This window comes from Pseudonaja textilis, chromosome 6 (genome assembly GCF_049901715.1).
Source record: "Pseudonaja textilis isolate UNSWEBS1 chromosome 6, rPseTex1.2, whole genome shotgun sequence".
In the NCBI taxonomy this organism is placed as follows: domain Eukaryota; kingdom Metazoa; phylum Chordata; class Lepidosauria; order Squamata; family Elapidae; genus Pseudonaja; species Pseudonaja textilis.
In genome coordinates, this window is record NC_141995.1 from 19,738,584 (window position 1) to 19,755,040 (window position 16,457).

The window sequence follows — 16,457 nt, forward strand, 5'->3', positions numbered from 1 at the left end:
AAAGTTATATAGATGGTGAGATTTTCCACTCATTTCTGACAAAAAATAAGTTTATAGGAACTGTTTCAGGGGATGCAAATTGTCATTGTGCAGGTTGCTTCAAACTTACCCATTCTCTATACTGAGTGAGTGATTATATGCCACCGAATTAGTGTCAGCTCTTAGTGGTTACATTGTTAGACTTTCTCCAGTAAAAACAAACATCTTGAAACTAACTTGTGTCCTCCCACTTTTTTTTTTTTTGCATTTGATATGCCCTACTAATATTTGACTTCATATTAAAAGTGTATGCACTTTTAATTGCTGTAATCTCTCTTTCAGGACTGTCACATAATCTGATGCAGTTCTCCTCTGGATATGGATCACAACCTCAAAACTATAAAGCTCCCTCAGGAAACTTCTCACAAGTGCCCAGTAAAGCGATTCCTTCACAGCTGGAAAACTATTATGGTGCAGATTATTATTCTGCCCAATGCTCTGTACCAGCACAAAATGCTAATGTCTCTTCTGTGACACCGAAGATGTTAAACTCACAGGGATCACAATACTTGTACAATAGAGCACCTCATAATGCAGAACTGCCAGGACCTATCCAAGGAACAGTACCTCCTTCATCCCAATTGCATACCAGCATTTCACAGTCATATTCTTCATTTAGTGGTCCCTACAACAATTCCGTCTTGCATTCTGCCAGCTCTTCTGTTCCATCTCAGGGATTTGTTGCTTCTTCTAGTCATTATCCCATGCCTCCTGTGTCTAATGCTGCATACCCTAATATTGTATATCCTCCCATGTCCACTGACAATCCATATGGGCAGATGCCTAGCTCACAGCCTGTGATGGCACATGGGCATTTGAATGCAGCAGGTGCTTATTCTAATCAAACTAGAGCCCCACCTATAGGACAACCCAGAGTTCCTTTGGGCTACACTTCTGCATCATGGAGTGCTCCAGAGCTTCAGCAGGCTCAGGGGAATCGCAGCAGCTTTACAGGATCTCTTCCTGAAGCAAACAACATGATGAGTACAGGTATTGCACAGAGAAATTATATCTGACAGAGAATACAAGTATACTTAAAAAGAATTGACTGATGAATTGACGAAGTGTGCAAGCTAAGGAAGCTAAATGTTTTTACTATGCTTCATATTTTCAATTTTTTTTCCTACTCAATGTAGCTTGCTTTTTCTTTTTGAACTATAAGCCAAGTAGCTTGATGCTGTTAAAATAAATTCTGGCTTATGTGCAAGATTGTTTCCTCTATTTAAATCACCCATATCTTTAAAAGAATAAAAATGATTATTTACAGGATTTTACTAAGCAACATGTTGCCTATAATAGGCAAAGCTGATTTGTGCATTATTTTCAGACTACTTTCACTTTATTGCTTCTTTTTTTCAAACTGGAAGCTAATTCTTCATTTTCTTGCTGATATTAATGATCTTCAATAGGCTAATTTGTTTTTCAAGTTTGATTCCAAACATCCATTCAACGTTTGGGTGTCTGTAAGCAAATACATGTATAGATAGTCCTTGACTTACATTGACAGTTGAGCCCAAAATTTCTACTGCTAAATGAGATATTGTTAAATCAGTTTTGCCCTCATTTTATGACCTTGCTTGTTACAGTTCTTAAGTGAATCATTGCAGTTATGTTACTAACACAAGTGTATCTGACTTCCCCATTGACTTTGCTTGTCAGAAGGTTGCAAAATGACCCTGAAAACCTGCAACCATCATACATATGAGTCAGTTGCCAAGTAACTCAATTTTGATCACTTGACTAAAGAAGTTGCAATTGTCATAAGTGTGAAAAATGGTCATAAGTCAAAGTTACTTCCATTGTAAGTTTGAGCTCTAACTAAGCAAACTGTTGTCAATGAAGGATTACCTGCATAGAAAGCAAATATGTGTCATGAAGCAAATTAGTAATAAAAAGATTCATAGAAGTCCTACACAAATTTTTCAACTCTTTGAAAAATTCATTTCTTCATTACATTTATCCATTGCAGGTGTGTCACACTTGCGTTGTCACAGCAGTGTCATGTGATGTATCACAAGTTTTTCCCTTCCTAAAACTGGGTGTGGCCAGTGTGTGACGCACCTGGCCCACGAGTTTGACAGACCTGATCTCTTGTGATATAACAGGCATCAAGTATTAGATGCTGAGTGTAATCAGAGTGGGTTCAATCATTAAGACCGCAATCTTCTCTCATGAGAATAAAAATTACATTGTAAATATGGGATTGGTCGTCTTTGCTTACTTTTCTTATATCATTTAAGACTTAAACAAAATTATCAAACTATATTAACAGACATACTGTAAATGACTCTAATTTTATTAAAAAGGTTTGAATCCATTATCTGCGTGCTTCTGTTTCTGCCATTTTCAGAAATTTCATGCTGTATCTATTTTTAAATGTTCAATTGCTGTCACTTCAAAAATGATTTGTAAATTAGTATAGGTAATCCCTTCTAATGTATACTCCCCATGTTTGATTTTTCAGGGTCACCACATTACATCAATCAGAATATCCAGTCAGTAAAACCTAACCAAGGAGTGGCTTCAGCTGCAACTTCTTCAGTTAAAACATCTATTGTAGAAAAGACAGGGAAGTCCATCACTTCATCTTGTCTTACACAGTCATCAGATTCTTTTCTTCCTGAAGGTATAGAAATTGGCTTAAAAGGAAAAAAAAAGTGTTCCGAATTATATTTTAATAAAACAGCTATTGGTTGGTATGGGTAATCTGAAAAAATTGTATGAGTAATCTGAAAATAGTGTATAGGCCTGTAATTTTAATATTTGCAAGATTTTAGTTCTAATTTAACTATCTTCCATATTTTATAATTCTGAAATAATGTATGTAACTTATACTATTGTAAGTTGTCCAGAGTCACTTGGGAGAGTGAGACAGGCAGCATACAAATTTAATAAATAATTACATACTTAATTAAAATAGAAGCGCCTGCAATTAACGCAAGACATGTTTTGTCTTCTCAGAGTTGCAGATATAGAATCAGAATCAGGTTGTCCCAATGGTGATCTTCTGTTTACATATTGTCATAATGCATGATGTATTTTTAGGAGGATGTACAGATTTATTTATCAAACGCATTTGCTGCCCATCTCAGGGTTCAAAGTGACTTTGAGCAGCTTATAGCAAGTTAAAGCATACAAACATTTGACATTTGTAAGTATAAAAACTGATTAAAAACAAAAAATAAATTTATTTACATGTATGTGCAAAATGTTCTGGGCAAAACAGTACAGAAGTTTCAGATGGCCCATGCTCAAACCCAAAATGTCTGTTTTGGGATGTCAATCCAGACGGGTTTGTTTTATTTCAGGTGGAAGCCAAATGGTGTTCGTTGAGTGTTCTGAATGTTTTACTCTCCTTTTAATTGCTATAGTTGGAAAAATGTCTCTTGCTCTTGTTTCCATTGTTTTTTTTAATTCTCCTGTTTGGACCATAGTAACAGATGAGATCAGTCATGTCCCTATTATTTAGCTTTGGCCAGATGTAGTATATAATGTTTGAATTTGGAAGTGAAACAATAGGTTTTCAAGGAGTGCATAGCACAGAGAGAATTAATATGTCATTGGACAAAATCTTACCCTTAGAGAGAAAGAAATTGCTGTGAGGGCCCTTAGATTCCATGCTGGAGTAGAGCTTTCATTCAGTTTGCAACTGAAACTCTTATGAACCAGTGCTACAAAATTTCTGTTGAAATGGGAAGAGATGAAGAGATTGCTGACTAACTAAGGTTTACATGTCTCAAAATCTGATCCCTCAGAACATTCCCACCCAGTAAACCTCCATGTCTCTTCAAGTAAGTGACCGTACAGAATACAATGAGACATAATGAGTTTCTGAACTTCAGCTAATAGCCATGCTGAGGCAGAATTTTCTATTTGAAAAATTCTATGCTGAACTCCACAAATTTGGGGCTCAAAGAAGTTGATAGTCCAGTTTTCTACTGAATCATACATTGGTTGAAACCTTGGCTTTTGAACAAGATTTGTACTTGCCAGCTTGTATTAGCTGAAGATGAAGGAGATGATCCTTGCACTGATCTCTCTCCTGTCTTGAGACAGATAACAGATAATCAGAGTTGGAAGGGACCTTGTAGGTCATCTAGTCCAACCTGCCGCCCAAGCTGGAGACCCTACACCATTTCTGACAAATGGCAGTCCAATCTCTTCTTGAAGGTCTCAAGTGATGGTGCTCCTACAACTTCTAAGGGCAAGCTGTTCCATTGGTTGGTTGTTCTCACTGTCAGAAAGTTTCTCCTTATTTCCAAGTTAAATCGCGTTCCCCAATCTTGCGGGGAAAATCTCTTCCAATCCACTCTCTCTTTTCCCTAATCTCTGCTAGAAACAGCCCCCTTACATACACACACACACACACACACACACACACACACACGGCAGGGGCTGATCATGACAACGTGAAAAGTCCTGGATGTGTTCAAAAGTGCCTCCCCCTTCTCCCTTTTTTTTCCTGCTCGCTTGTGTGTGAGAAAGAAAGCAGAGTGGGGAAGGTGACAGGGGGGCTTTGGAAGAGCAACGACTGTTGCAGGGAAAGCAGGGATCAAAAGAGGCAAGCGAAAGTGATTGGATGGGCAGGTGAGTCCCATGGGATGAGTTTGGCAAGTTTCTCCCCCTCCACCCTTTTCCCCCATGCCTCCTCACCTCGTGTTGCCTGCACTTCAAGCAGTATGAGAAGTGGTGGGGAAATTTAAGCTGCGCATGCGCCTAAATAGACCCACATTTTGGGGGCAGGCATTAATTTAACTACATGCTCACAAAGTAGTGCTGGGCCTTCGTTTTGGGGTGGGCCATATTGTTGGAGAAACCCAGTAGGTTAGTATGTACACCCTACAAAACAAAAGCCTGTGTTTATGCATAGATAAGCACTATAATAGTTGTAGTGCATGAACTGAATTAGGAAATGCATAAATGTCATTTTAGTTGGTCTGTTCGTCCGGGTTGTCTTTAAACTGTGAGTACTCTCGGTTCCTCTTGATTTTGAGAATCAGGAAGGCTTTGTATATGTGTAGTGAGTATAATCTCCAAAGGAACTCAAAAGTTCCTCAATTGGTAGGAGAAAAAGAGCATGTCCTGAGTTCACACGCACACTTAGCCACAATAAACGCATCAGTGTATTATCTTTTTTTCATTCCCAAGGTTCTATGCTAATAACTTACTTTGGTTTGGTTATTTGATTTAGAACTTTTGTCTTTGTTGTTATTCATTCATCACTGTGTTTTGTGCATTTGTTTGAGAAGGCTTCAGAGACAGCTCCCAACGGTTGAGTTGAGGCTACTACATCAGGTCTCCAGAACAGCCAGTAAATAGTAAGCAAAGGATTAGTTTCCTGTATCTTTTGCTGCTTTCTTGCAGTTGTCCAAATTTTTGCAACCCAAGTGGCTTATTCTGAATGCCTTATTTTTTTCATGGGTAAAACATTTGTAATATTCTGAGATTAGATTCCATTGAAAGATAACAGGCAAATCATTTTAGCTTCTGATTTTGCTAAAGTGCAACTAGCGCCATAGATGGGCAGAACTTCCAAATTTCAGTGCTTTGTTTTGGGTTTAAGGTATATGGTATATTGAATAAAAGGTATGGCAGGAAGTTATATGGTAAGAGTTATAGGAGTCATTCTGATTGTTATCTCATGTTTGTTTATTCTTTAGTAATATATTTAGTACTAAGCCCAACAATTTTAACACTGATTCCCAATGGAAAGCCAAATGGGTCGCTGAACACCCAGAAATAGGTAGACATATAAATGACACCACAAAAAGGTGGTAGGCTTTGAACTACCACCTTGGCAATGGACAATCCTGAATAGGTTTTGCACCTTACATGGTGTCTGCCGGGACTCTATAAATGGGGCATAATATCCTCCCCTCAGTGTGACTGTGGGGTCCCATGTCAAACTGTAGATCACATTGTGGCTGGCTGTAAGCTGTGGGCATAGGTCCAGTAATCTGATTTTTTCATCTAAACAATTTTGTGCTACAGTGGTTAGATGGCCTAGATCTGTGATGGCGAACCTATGGCACGCATACCACAGATGGCACGCACAGCCATTTGCGCCAGCATGCGAACTGCAGGGAAACTTACCTCACTGTGCATGTGCGCACCTCACAGCTGATTTTCGGCCAGTTTGAGGCCTTTTTCGGCCTCCCAAAGGCTTGAGGAAGACTTCTGCAGGTTTCTACAAGCTTTGTAGGCTGAAATCTAGCCCTGTTTCACTTCCTGTTTTTCTGAAAAAGTTGGAAGTGATGAAATGGGGCTAGATTTCAACCTACAAAGCTTAATACAATGTTTTAAAAATACTCAAGATTTAAAACTGCATTTTAATGATATCAAAATGTTCTATCTAATAGTTGATTACTGCTTATTTCCAATTAGGAAAAATTAATTTTAAAAGCTTTCTGAAGGAGATTTTGGTGTATTCCTGTGTTTTGTTTGTTTTTTTCTTAAATTCTCACACTTACTCTTCAGGCTCCTCCTTTCAAACTTAGAGTTTCATATACAGATGTGCATGAATTAATATTGTTGTTTGTTTAATAGACACTATATTCCCAAACTGTCAATTGCTATGAGTTGCTGCTTGCAAATAAAAGCCCAGGGGTCATCTGTAAGGCCAGATATATACAGGTTTTTCCATATCAGGTCGTATTGTACACCAAGCTTTTGCTATTAGCCTGATACAGTTTCTTTTACTCTTTACTGGAATTCATTGTCTTGATGTAAAGTTTATTCAGTTCTGTTCAGTGATCCATGGCTATCCACCTACATTTTTAAAGAGTTTTTCAAAGAAGACTTTCTTAGTTAACTTGATCAAGAAATCACCTGAAGCTTTCTCAAATGCTCACCTCTTTTCTTTGCAAATAAATGTAAATGTAAAATAAAGCCACCCTTTAAAGTATCATTGGGGGGAGCGGGGAATTGTCAGAAGTTGTCGAATGGATTTTGATATAAAGGATCTCTTGCAAAAAGTCCTTGACTTTCTGGTTTTGAAACTAAATGAGCTTTAGTAGTGAGTTACTTCCAAGGTAATGGATAATTGAACTTGAAAAAATTCTCCTGGTATCTATGCCAAGACTGATGGATTGACATTGCTGGTTAATTTTTATTATTTGTTATTCCTTTCATTGATATACTATTACCTCCCAATAGCTTTCAGTCAAAACAAAGCACAATATAGCTTAAAAATCACCGTACTATTCAACATAAATCAGATATATTAAAAAATTGTAGAACTGGTGAGCGGGTTAGGTCAGTGTTTCTCAACCTTGGCAACTTTTAAGTTCTATGGACCTCAACTCCCAGAATTCCCCAGCCAGTGTTCAATGCTGGGAGTTGAAGTCTACATATCTTAAAAATTGTCAAGGATGAGAAAATTGTCAAGGATGACCTAACCCGCTCACCAGTTCTACAATTTTTATTATTTCTGGTTAATGTTGAATGGTTTTATACTTCTGCATCAAGAGCAGTGATTTCTCAATGTAACTCGATAATGAAGAAACAATTTTGACTTCTTAAAATCTCTAATGATGGGTAAATTGTGTTCTGTTCTACTGCTTTCTCTGCCTGTTACTAACACCACGGCATTCCAGAACCGGCGGTTAACTTCTGTAAAGAGATCTTCTCCAGGGATAACTAGGTTGCTCTTCATGTTAGTGTCCTTTGTTGTGTTTCGGTTGGTGTTACTTTAATACTTTTATGCGTGCTTTCAATTTCTTGCCTTTCCTGTGTGTTTGACTCTGGTATTTGTGCTTTCCACTTTTACAGGCATGCAGTATGGTGGATATGTTAATAATCAAGCTAGCTCTTCAGCAACTCCCTTGTCATCAAGTTCAGATGATGAGGAAGAGGAGGATGAGGATGAGGAAGCAGGTCTGCTTTAGCTTTGCACCAGTATTTCTAACTTTTCACTTTTGATGGCATTATTTGTACACAAGATGCCAGGGCTTCATTATTGAATTATTTTACATGTTTAGAGGTTAGTTACATGTAACTGAACAGAGCTTACTTCAGTATAAGTGGCTATAAGAATGAGGATCTCCTTAATTAGAAATAGGTATACAGTCTTTGATATAGTATGTGTAGTTTGGAGATGTTTTTAAATGTCCTTCCTTTAGAATCACCGCAAATGCTAAATACAGATTGTTTTCCCGTTATTATGGAAACAGCCTTTCCATCTTATTGCCAAGGCAAATAGTGCAATATGATTAATTGTTAACCATTGCCAATGCATTCCATTTTGCTTTTCTCAAAAGAGAGACAGTGCCTATCATGTTTAGATTATTTCAGTTTTAATAAATTTAGGCAAGCGTCTGAGAAAAATTAACTTGAAGATGCTTGAAGTCAAAATGATCAAAATGATTTATCTTTAAAAAGTATATTTATAGCATAATTTAAAATTTTTAAAACAAGCTTTTTTTAAAAATGGAAAAAAACAAACTTTTTTTAAAAGGAAGTGTGTTATTAAACCATAAACCCCTACGTGTAAATGTTTTATATAGAATGCCCCAATATGTGTGGCAATATTGCCAACTTGGCATGTAAAAGTGTGCTTTCAAGAATATCCTAAATATTTTGAAATTTCAGTGTAGTTTTCAAGTTAAAATTGTTCTACACAGGTTTATTATTTTTCATAATAGAATGTAAAAGTTTCGGCACTGTCAGTTTCCTTGTTTTATGTCATATAAAATGCCATGAATCACCAATGCCAGATGCTAATAAGTAGGGACACTTTTACAAAGTTATACAGTGCAAGTAACTTCCACATTCCATTTAAAAGAATTACAAATTGATATTAATTACTGAGCAGCTTGTTTAATATACCCAATCTCATGTACATAGTAGATGTTAAGAGAGTAAAGTTATTTACAAATCCAAAAGATTACTATGAAAATTCTGATCCAGCTGCTTTGGTCACCATATTTCTTAAAATTGGTACAGTAATAGAATAATGTTCCATCTTCTATTATTCTGAATATTGAAAGATTGAATAAAAGCATAAATGAATTAGAAAATGTATTTATAATTGAGTTGAGATAGCTATAAGATTGTCCTACCTCAAATATTTTATCTATTTGCTTTCAAAGTTGTAGAATTCAGTGCAATGTGAGAATTTTTCTAGAGTGCTACAAATGTATTGGAGATTTTTTTTTTTAACTTTGGGAATCTGCTGAAATACAGAAGTCTGATATAAATACTGGAATGTTGATACTGAAACCTAATTTTTAATTTGGTTTTCAGTTTTATCTTTTTGCTGAAACCCATCTGGCAAATGGCAGGTAGTATTGACTCACCTTCTACACAGCAGATGTGTAATATCCCAGTATAATAAACAATTGTTATACATCGGACTTTGACACTGGAATCTTTGTAAATTTCTAGGAAGTAGTAAAGGTCATTTGAGTTCTATAGGACTTACTTCCTGGTAAGTCTTTATAAGAAAGCAACCTTTGAGTTGAATGCTTCTGTGATAATTAGTCAAGTAACACCTGTAAATGGTGATTTTAGCATAATCTTTTGAGGTATACAGCCCACCAACCTTTTCAGGCATGTGTTTGTGTCAAATTTTCCTCTGCATGTTTATACTTTGTTTTGTGGCTGGAAAAATAGGAACAGTTCAAATTAATGTTTTTGAACATAATCGTCCCTGATACTACTTTTTGCACTTTTAACAACACTCAACAAAGAGCACAGTATGCTTTGCAATAGTTATAAGGTCCCATCCTCTGCCCAAATTTTTCCTTCAACAGAAAAATCTTTCATTGGATGAAAGAAAATGTTGGAGCCCCTCTGTGTGTGCATTGTTTTCTGCACATTTACTGCAAGAGAATTCCTGCATGGATTAACACCATTGTGTCTTTGGTTTATAGTTACTTAATATCAAAGAATGTTTGTGTTTGTATTTCATGACAAGACCATGAAATGTCTATTCGTGAAGGAGGTAATATATAAATATGTATAAGTATGTAAGAAAATCTGCACTAAGAGAATCCTTTGCAAAAAGTCTTTGATTATCGTTTTTCTCATAGTTATGCATTTGAAAATGATTCCAAAGCATAATAGGTTTTATTGCTCTTGTTCATCTTTGCAAGTGATTCTCTGATTCAGAAGTTTCTGAATGGGGAGACATAATATGTAGATACTATCGTAAAACTTACAAAACAAGAATAAGCATGGCTAACTTTTCAGATTACTGCTTTTTTAATTGGCTCTCACCATATTACCTTTTTAGTGTACTTGAATAGAAGCTAATGTACTTGTTCAGTTGACTTCAGCTGTTCTTTACAAGTAGGTTTTCTAATAATTTATGAAATTACCAGTAGACTGCAATTCCCTTTACAATTTCATAGCATACAATGTTATGCATTTATTAGCATGCATGTATTATCAGTTGAATGTCTATATTTTCTTTCTAGCTATTGACAGCTCTTCCACTACTAGCAGCGCATCTCCTGTTCTCAACAATTATGACACTCTTGAAGGTGATGGCTATCCAGGTAAATTGCGTTCTGCTTAATAATATTATCAGTACCGCTTTTTAAAAATCAACTTACAGCAATAAGGCCAGCCACATAGCTGTCTCTGACCAACCCTTACGAGATTCAAAAAACGAATTAGGAATAAAGCTTGTTACTATTTGGGTGGAACATCATTAGGAAATTCCAGGGCTGGAAGCTAAACTAGGAAGTTAAAAAACTTCCAGAACAAGAGTGTGGCAAACAGGCTTTGTATTACTGCCAAGTTATATAAATAGAAGTCTCCACAAAGGAGCAAATTCTTGAAGGAACTAAGCATGTCATAAAGACTTAGTCACGAAAGATAAGGATACTAGCTCTAGGCATAGAATATTTATGTAACTTTGTCATGGCAGATGAGCAGGCATTAGACATAGAATCATATTTCCTAGTTTTCTCACCCTCTGGTTATCAGCTGTGCCTACTAAATAGGGAGAGAGAAAGAGGCAGATTTCTATTTGGGGAAAAAGGTAAATAAAAAGCATTTAGATCCACCTTTCTTTAGGAACTTTGCCAGCATTTTATTCAGAGTGATCTGTACAGTTGCAAATTTCATTCCACTTTTTAAAAACTTGCAAATATGGTCATTTATAGAGCCCCTGAAATTTATAAATATGAACAAGAAATGTAGCTTTTTCCTTTCAGACTAAGATGTATCTCTAATGGCCGATGTCAAAGACATTCATTTATTATACTGCCAAAATGGAACCTGAAATTGAATGTTATATTCCATTTATACCCTTGCTTTTATCCCATATAGCTTAAAATAACTTTGCTTTAAGACTACGATTAAATGAAGAGTACAGATAAATAGGTAGTTTTGTAAACTCAGCATCAGTCAATTCTTTGGCTGTTTGGTTTGAAATAATTTAAAATGTGTTAATATTGTTTCAAATGTGTCTATTTGGAAAAAAAAGTTATACAGAATTTCTTTCATTGATTTGGAAACAAATTCATTTTTTTAAATTTTATTCATTAAATAGCTTGTGTAAGTCTACAGCTTTGCTAATAATAAATGTATTATTTAGCTCAGTGTATTTTGATGCTACTTTATAAGAAAGAAAGAAAATTTAACCTTTTTTTCCCTCTTTAGAAACATGTTCTGCACCTCCTATTTCCTCTGTTCCTCAGATGTCTAAAGTGTCCAAGTCATTTGGTTGTGGGTATCCTCCTCTTCAGCCAGGATACCAGAATATGACACCACCTTTGCCATCTCCTGCCGTGCAACCAAGTAACTCTGGATATAATTCAGGATTTTCGCAGTATCCACAGGTTAGAAATCCCCAAACTTGTATCCCTGATGAAATTTGTGACAAATAAATTGAATAAGAAAGAATGTTTCATTATGCATGATTAGACTTAGAATGTGGGTGCTTTGAGTTAGAAAACTACTTTCTGTACTTCATTTAAAGAAAAAAAGTTTCTTCATATTAAATGTATGTTTTAGGTTTTAAAGTCTTTTTACCTGTTTATTTGGACATCATAATCTGCCCAACAACTACTGAAGTAACTATCCTTAACAAATTTAATGAAGTAAATGAGTACAAAAATGGTTTGGTTTCCCTAGCAAAAGAGAGGATTCAAAATGTTTATAGCAAAGAAAAACTGAATTGAAATTAGAAAATTCAGAAAGTTACCTGCTTCTGCATTCCCTTTATCATTGTATATAGAAAAATAAATGGTTTGGTTTTCTTAGAAGCCCACCTCTGATTTGTAAGAAAAATTATTGTGTCTCTAGCTGGATAGTCAGCTAGTTTAAATAGTGTTTATAAAGACACTCTATTGCAATTCATATAGAACAGAGGTAGTCAACCTTTTTATACCTGCCGCCCACTTTTGTATCTCTGTTAGTAGTAAAGTTTTCTCTAACCGCCCACTGGTTCTACAGTAATGGTGATTTATAAATCCCTACCGCCCACCATGCAAGCTGGAATGTCCACTAGTGGGCGGTAAGGACCAGGTTGACTACGACTGATACAGAACATCAATGTTGCATATAAAATAGTTTTGTCACATTTCTCCTACATACTGCACCTTAGGCTTTGGAGGCCCATTGAAAATAATCTGGAATCAAATGCTTTGGGGAACAAAAAAAAAATGCATAATTCCATCAACCACAGCCTTAAATTCATATTGCTCTGTATTCTGTAATATTTAATTATGCACAAGATAGGCAAGTTGGCAATTTGTTAATATAAAACATTTTTTTCAAGTTACGTTTTAGGTCAGGGGTGTCAAACTCATGTCGGCACGGCAATGTCGCATGACGTATCGTGACTTTCCCCACCTTGGCTAAACCCAGTGTGGCCAGCATGTGATGCATCTGACCTGTGGGCCAGGACAGCCCTGTTTTAGATGATTCACAGCCCTGTTTTAGATGATCTAAGAAAGGGTAGGGGGTGTCAATTGTTTATCCTTTGTATAAACAGAAATTTACACATATTGCGAAGGTGAAAATGCTTATCAGTTGACCTATGTATGTTTAATTTACCCATGTATGAGTTTGAAAAGAGGTTCTATCTTAAAGTGATCTTCTGAATCCAACCCAGATCAGGATGGAAAATTAAGTACTGTGGCATAGGAAATAGGAGTTGAAGTTCCTGGAAAATAGTATTGGAGGATGTGAGGAAGAGGGAAGTTAAACAAATTCTGATCAAGACATTAATGTTTAGCCATGCTGAATATTTATTTTAATACTTTTTTAAATGTCTTTTTTCCAGGTATATCCTACCATGAATCAACTATCAGCTAGTTTGGGAGGACTTGGTATACAGCAGCCAGAAAGTCTGAGACCAGTGAATCTTATTCAAGAAAGAAATATTCTACCTATTGCTCCAGTTTTACCTCCTTTGCCTAATCTGAACTCTGAACTGAAAAAATTGAACTGCAGCCCAGAGTAGGTATAACATGACAATTTTTTGCATGTTTGCAGTTTAATTTCTCTGAAAAACTGGTCTTAGGGTGTGCCTGGTTCCATTTTTCAACAAGAGAAATTCAGTCACTGAATGGATACCTTGGACATTTATTTGCAGGGAGGCAAAGAATGACATTTGTGTGACTACATAATCAAATACCACAGGTTGCATTGGATGTCAGGACACATCAGAAGGGTGGTATTTGCATAACGATATCACTGCACGGGTGATGTCATTTTCACTTTGGCATGGTTTTCTGTGATTGCCACTGATACAAGTCATTTTGAAAACTATTTTGAAAACATTTGACTAAAGGGAATTAAGAATACTTCTTTTTAGTCTTTCCACATTTTATTCTGGATTCCTGTAGAACTGAGGTCCCCATCCCCTGGGCCTCAGCCCACTACTGGGCTGTGGCCTGTTCAGAACTGGGCTACATGAGAGGCTGGCTGACGCACATGCACACAGCAATACTTGTGTGAACAGTGACACGATGCATATGCATAAGCAGCGGTCTGGTTCTGCTCCCCCCCACCAGGTTGCCAAGCCAAGTGTTGGGGACCGCTGTTGTACAATGACAAATAGGGAAGTCAGATACAAAGCTACTACATATGAAGGGAAACAGGAAAATTAATTTCCATTATTATCTGTTTCTCAGATAAGTATTGATACCAATACTTATCAGGTCAAATCTGTTAATGGGTTTATTTTTAAAACATAGGATTTCATCTGAGTAAAGAAGAGTTTAGTACACATATTTTGGTTGTGCACATATTTTGGTTGGATGAAAGTACAAAGCTTCCCACTGCCACTGTTTGAACCATTTGGGGTGGGGTGTCCTTTCTAATTTTTTTTCTCTGACCATCAAGCTACTGGAGGGTCCTTCCTCTCTTATCTGATTGTTTCCTAGGCAGCATCTCTTCCTCTTTCCCCAAGGTCCCTCCCACACTCCTATACAGTCATCCTCTCCTGAATGAAGGCAGTAATTCTAACTTGGTTGTTCTGGACATTCAGCCCCATCTCCAGCAGTAATTGGATGCTATTGCCAGAAGGCCATCTGCCCAGCTTTGGATAGACATATTTGACTTCCTTTAAAGTCTGAAGTCATTGTTGGGCAAGAGAAGATATATAATTTTCTATTCCATATTTCTTGTATATGTCGTAATTTATTTTTGTATTTTTAAACATTTGCTCTACTAATAAATTGTCAGTTTAATCTCCAATACATTAAATGTCTCTGGAGTTTCCAGGCCAGAAGAGCATACATACATGATTTTGGCTTGTCTAGGATTTTTGGCAAACTATAATGTGGCTCTTTAACATTTAGAATTTTTTTCTATAAAGCAATCAGTACTATTGTTCAAAATAATTGACGTGTGTTTGTGATTTTTCTGTAGCTCGTTTCGATGTACTTTGACAAATATTCCTCAGACTCAGGCACTGTTAAACAAAGCAAAACTTCCCTTGGGATTGCTTCTACATCCTTTCAGAGATCTAACGGTAAAACAACTTTTTATTGCCACAAGATTTTATTTAGCTAAATTTGAATAAGGCGATTGTGTATTTTGTATATTATAGAAGTACATAAATTTTGTGTAGTACAGTAATAGTTTTTAAGTGATGGAAGCTGTAAATTGTGTTGGCTGTTAACGGGTCAGATATCTAAACAAAAATGTACCACTGAAAACTGGGGAAATATTTTAAAGATAATATTGACGTTTACTGATTTAAATATATTTTACAGTATTTGAACTGAGTGATTTTCAATAAACCTTGAAAAAACAATGCACAGTGTTAGTTTGTGTAGCATTGCCTTCTATGGCTGGGCTCTCCAGCTTACTGCTTGTTACCTTACTGTGGAAGAATAGTTGTTTCCAGTACTTAATCTCTGAACGGTGCATAACCAATTTAATGTTTGTTGCTGGCAGTTTTGGATAAAACACTTACGAAAACAATTTATCTCAAATTAATTCTAGAATTCTGTTGCTTTTTTTTAGCAATTGCCTGTGATAACGTCAAGCACCATTGTGAGGTGTAGATCATGCAGAACTTACATCAATCCTTTCGTGTCTTTTATTGACCAAAGGAGATGGAAATGTAATCTGTGCTACAGAGTTAATGATGGTAAGTATTAATCCTTCTCCAATATACCCAATGCCTCCAAAGTTCCAACTTTCTCAGTTCAGTATCAAAGAATCTTTTTCCAGGTATCGTAACAATTGTTCTTTCTGTTTTTAGATTTGCGCACTGTTGTATTTCTAATTTAAATAATTTTATGTGCTGATTTTTCTATTTGGTTTTATTATGCTGATTTCTTCATTTTTAAACTTTATTATTTAAATGACTTAAATTTATTTTATAATTTAGTTCCTGAAGAATTTATGTACAATCCTCTAACAAGATCTTATGGAGAACCTCATAAGCGTCCGGAGGTCCAAAATTCTACCGTGGAGTTCATTGCTTCTTCAGACTACATGGTAAGTTTATAGTTTTAAAAGGTAATATTTTATAGGTCCATGTGTGTGCAAAAATGGGAGCTACAGAGATGGCAAACCTGTTTAAGGCTGTTACAGATCTAATAAGCACATTAGTAAAAATCAATCTTATCTTACAGCTTCGTCCTCCTCAACCTGCAGTATATTTATTTGTGTTTGATGTGTCCCATAATGCAGTAGAAGCTGGATACTTAGAAGTTGTGTGTCAGTCTTTGCTGGAAAACTTAGACAAGTAAGAACTTGTATTTACTGGACATAATGATACTTGCGAAGATTGGATGGAACTTGTGGGTTTTTTTTTTCCTCTTAAAATGAAATGTCTAATGACACTGAAGTGTCTAAAGAGTTGTGGTGGCGTAGTTGTTAGAATGCAGTATTGCAGGCTAACTCACTGTTCACTGCCAGGAGTTTGATCCTGACCGGCTCAAGGTTGATTCAGCCTTCTATCCTTCCAAGTTGGTAAAATAAAGACCCAGAATGTTGGGGGCAAT

The 16,457-nt window shown here is 36.2% G+C and overlaps 1 protein-coding gene across 2 annotated transcripts in view; it reads left to right on the plus strand.

Moving 5' to 3' along the window:
- Positions 1-16,457, plus strand: part of SEC24B (SEC24 homolog B, COPII component) — a 31,724-nt gene that overhangs the window by 572 nt on the left and 14,695 nt on the right. The window contains exons 2-11 of one of the 2 annotated variants that reach the window (XM_026698218.2): positions 322-1,029; positions 2,504-2,665; positions 7,810-7,914; positions 10,458-10,538; positions 11,650-11,828; positions 13,277-13,452; positions 14,869-14,971; positions 15,469-15,595; positions 15,839-15,948; positions 16,086-16,198. In XM_026698218.2, coding sequence (XP_026554003.2) covers positions 339-1,029; positions 2,504-2,665; positions 7,810-7,914; positions 10,458-10,538; positions 11,650-11,828; positions 13,277-13,452; positions 14,869-14,971; positions 15,469-15,595; positions 15,839-15,948; positions 16,086-16,198 — 1,847 coding nt within the window. In that variant the 5' untranslated portion in view covers positions 322-338. The remainder of the gene's footprint in view (positions 1-321; positions 1,030-2,503; positions 2,666-7,809; positions 7,915-10,457; positions 10,539-11,649; positions 11,829-13,276; positions 13,453-14,868; positions 14,972-15,468; positions 15,596-15,838; positions 15,949-16,085; positions 16,199-16,457) is intronic. The other variant, XM_026698220.2, reaches the window with a different exon arrangement.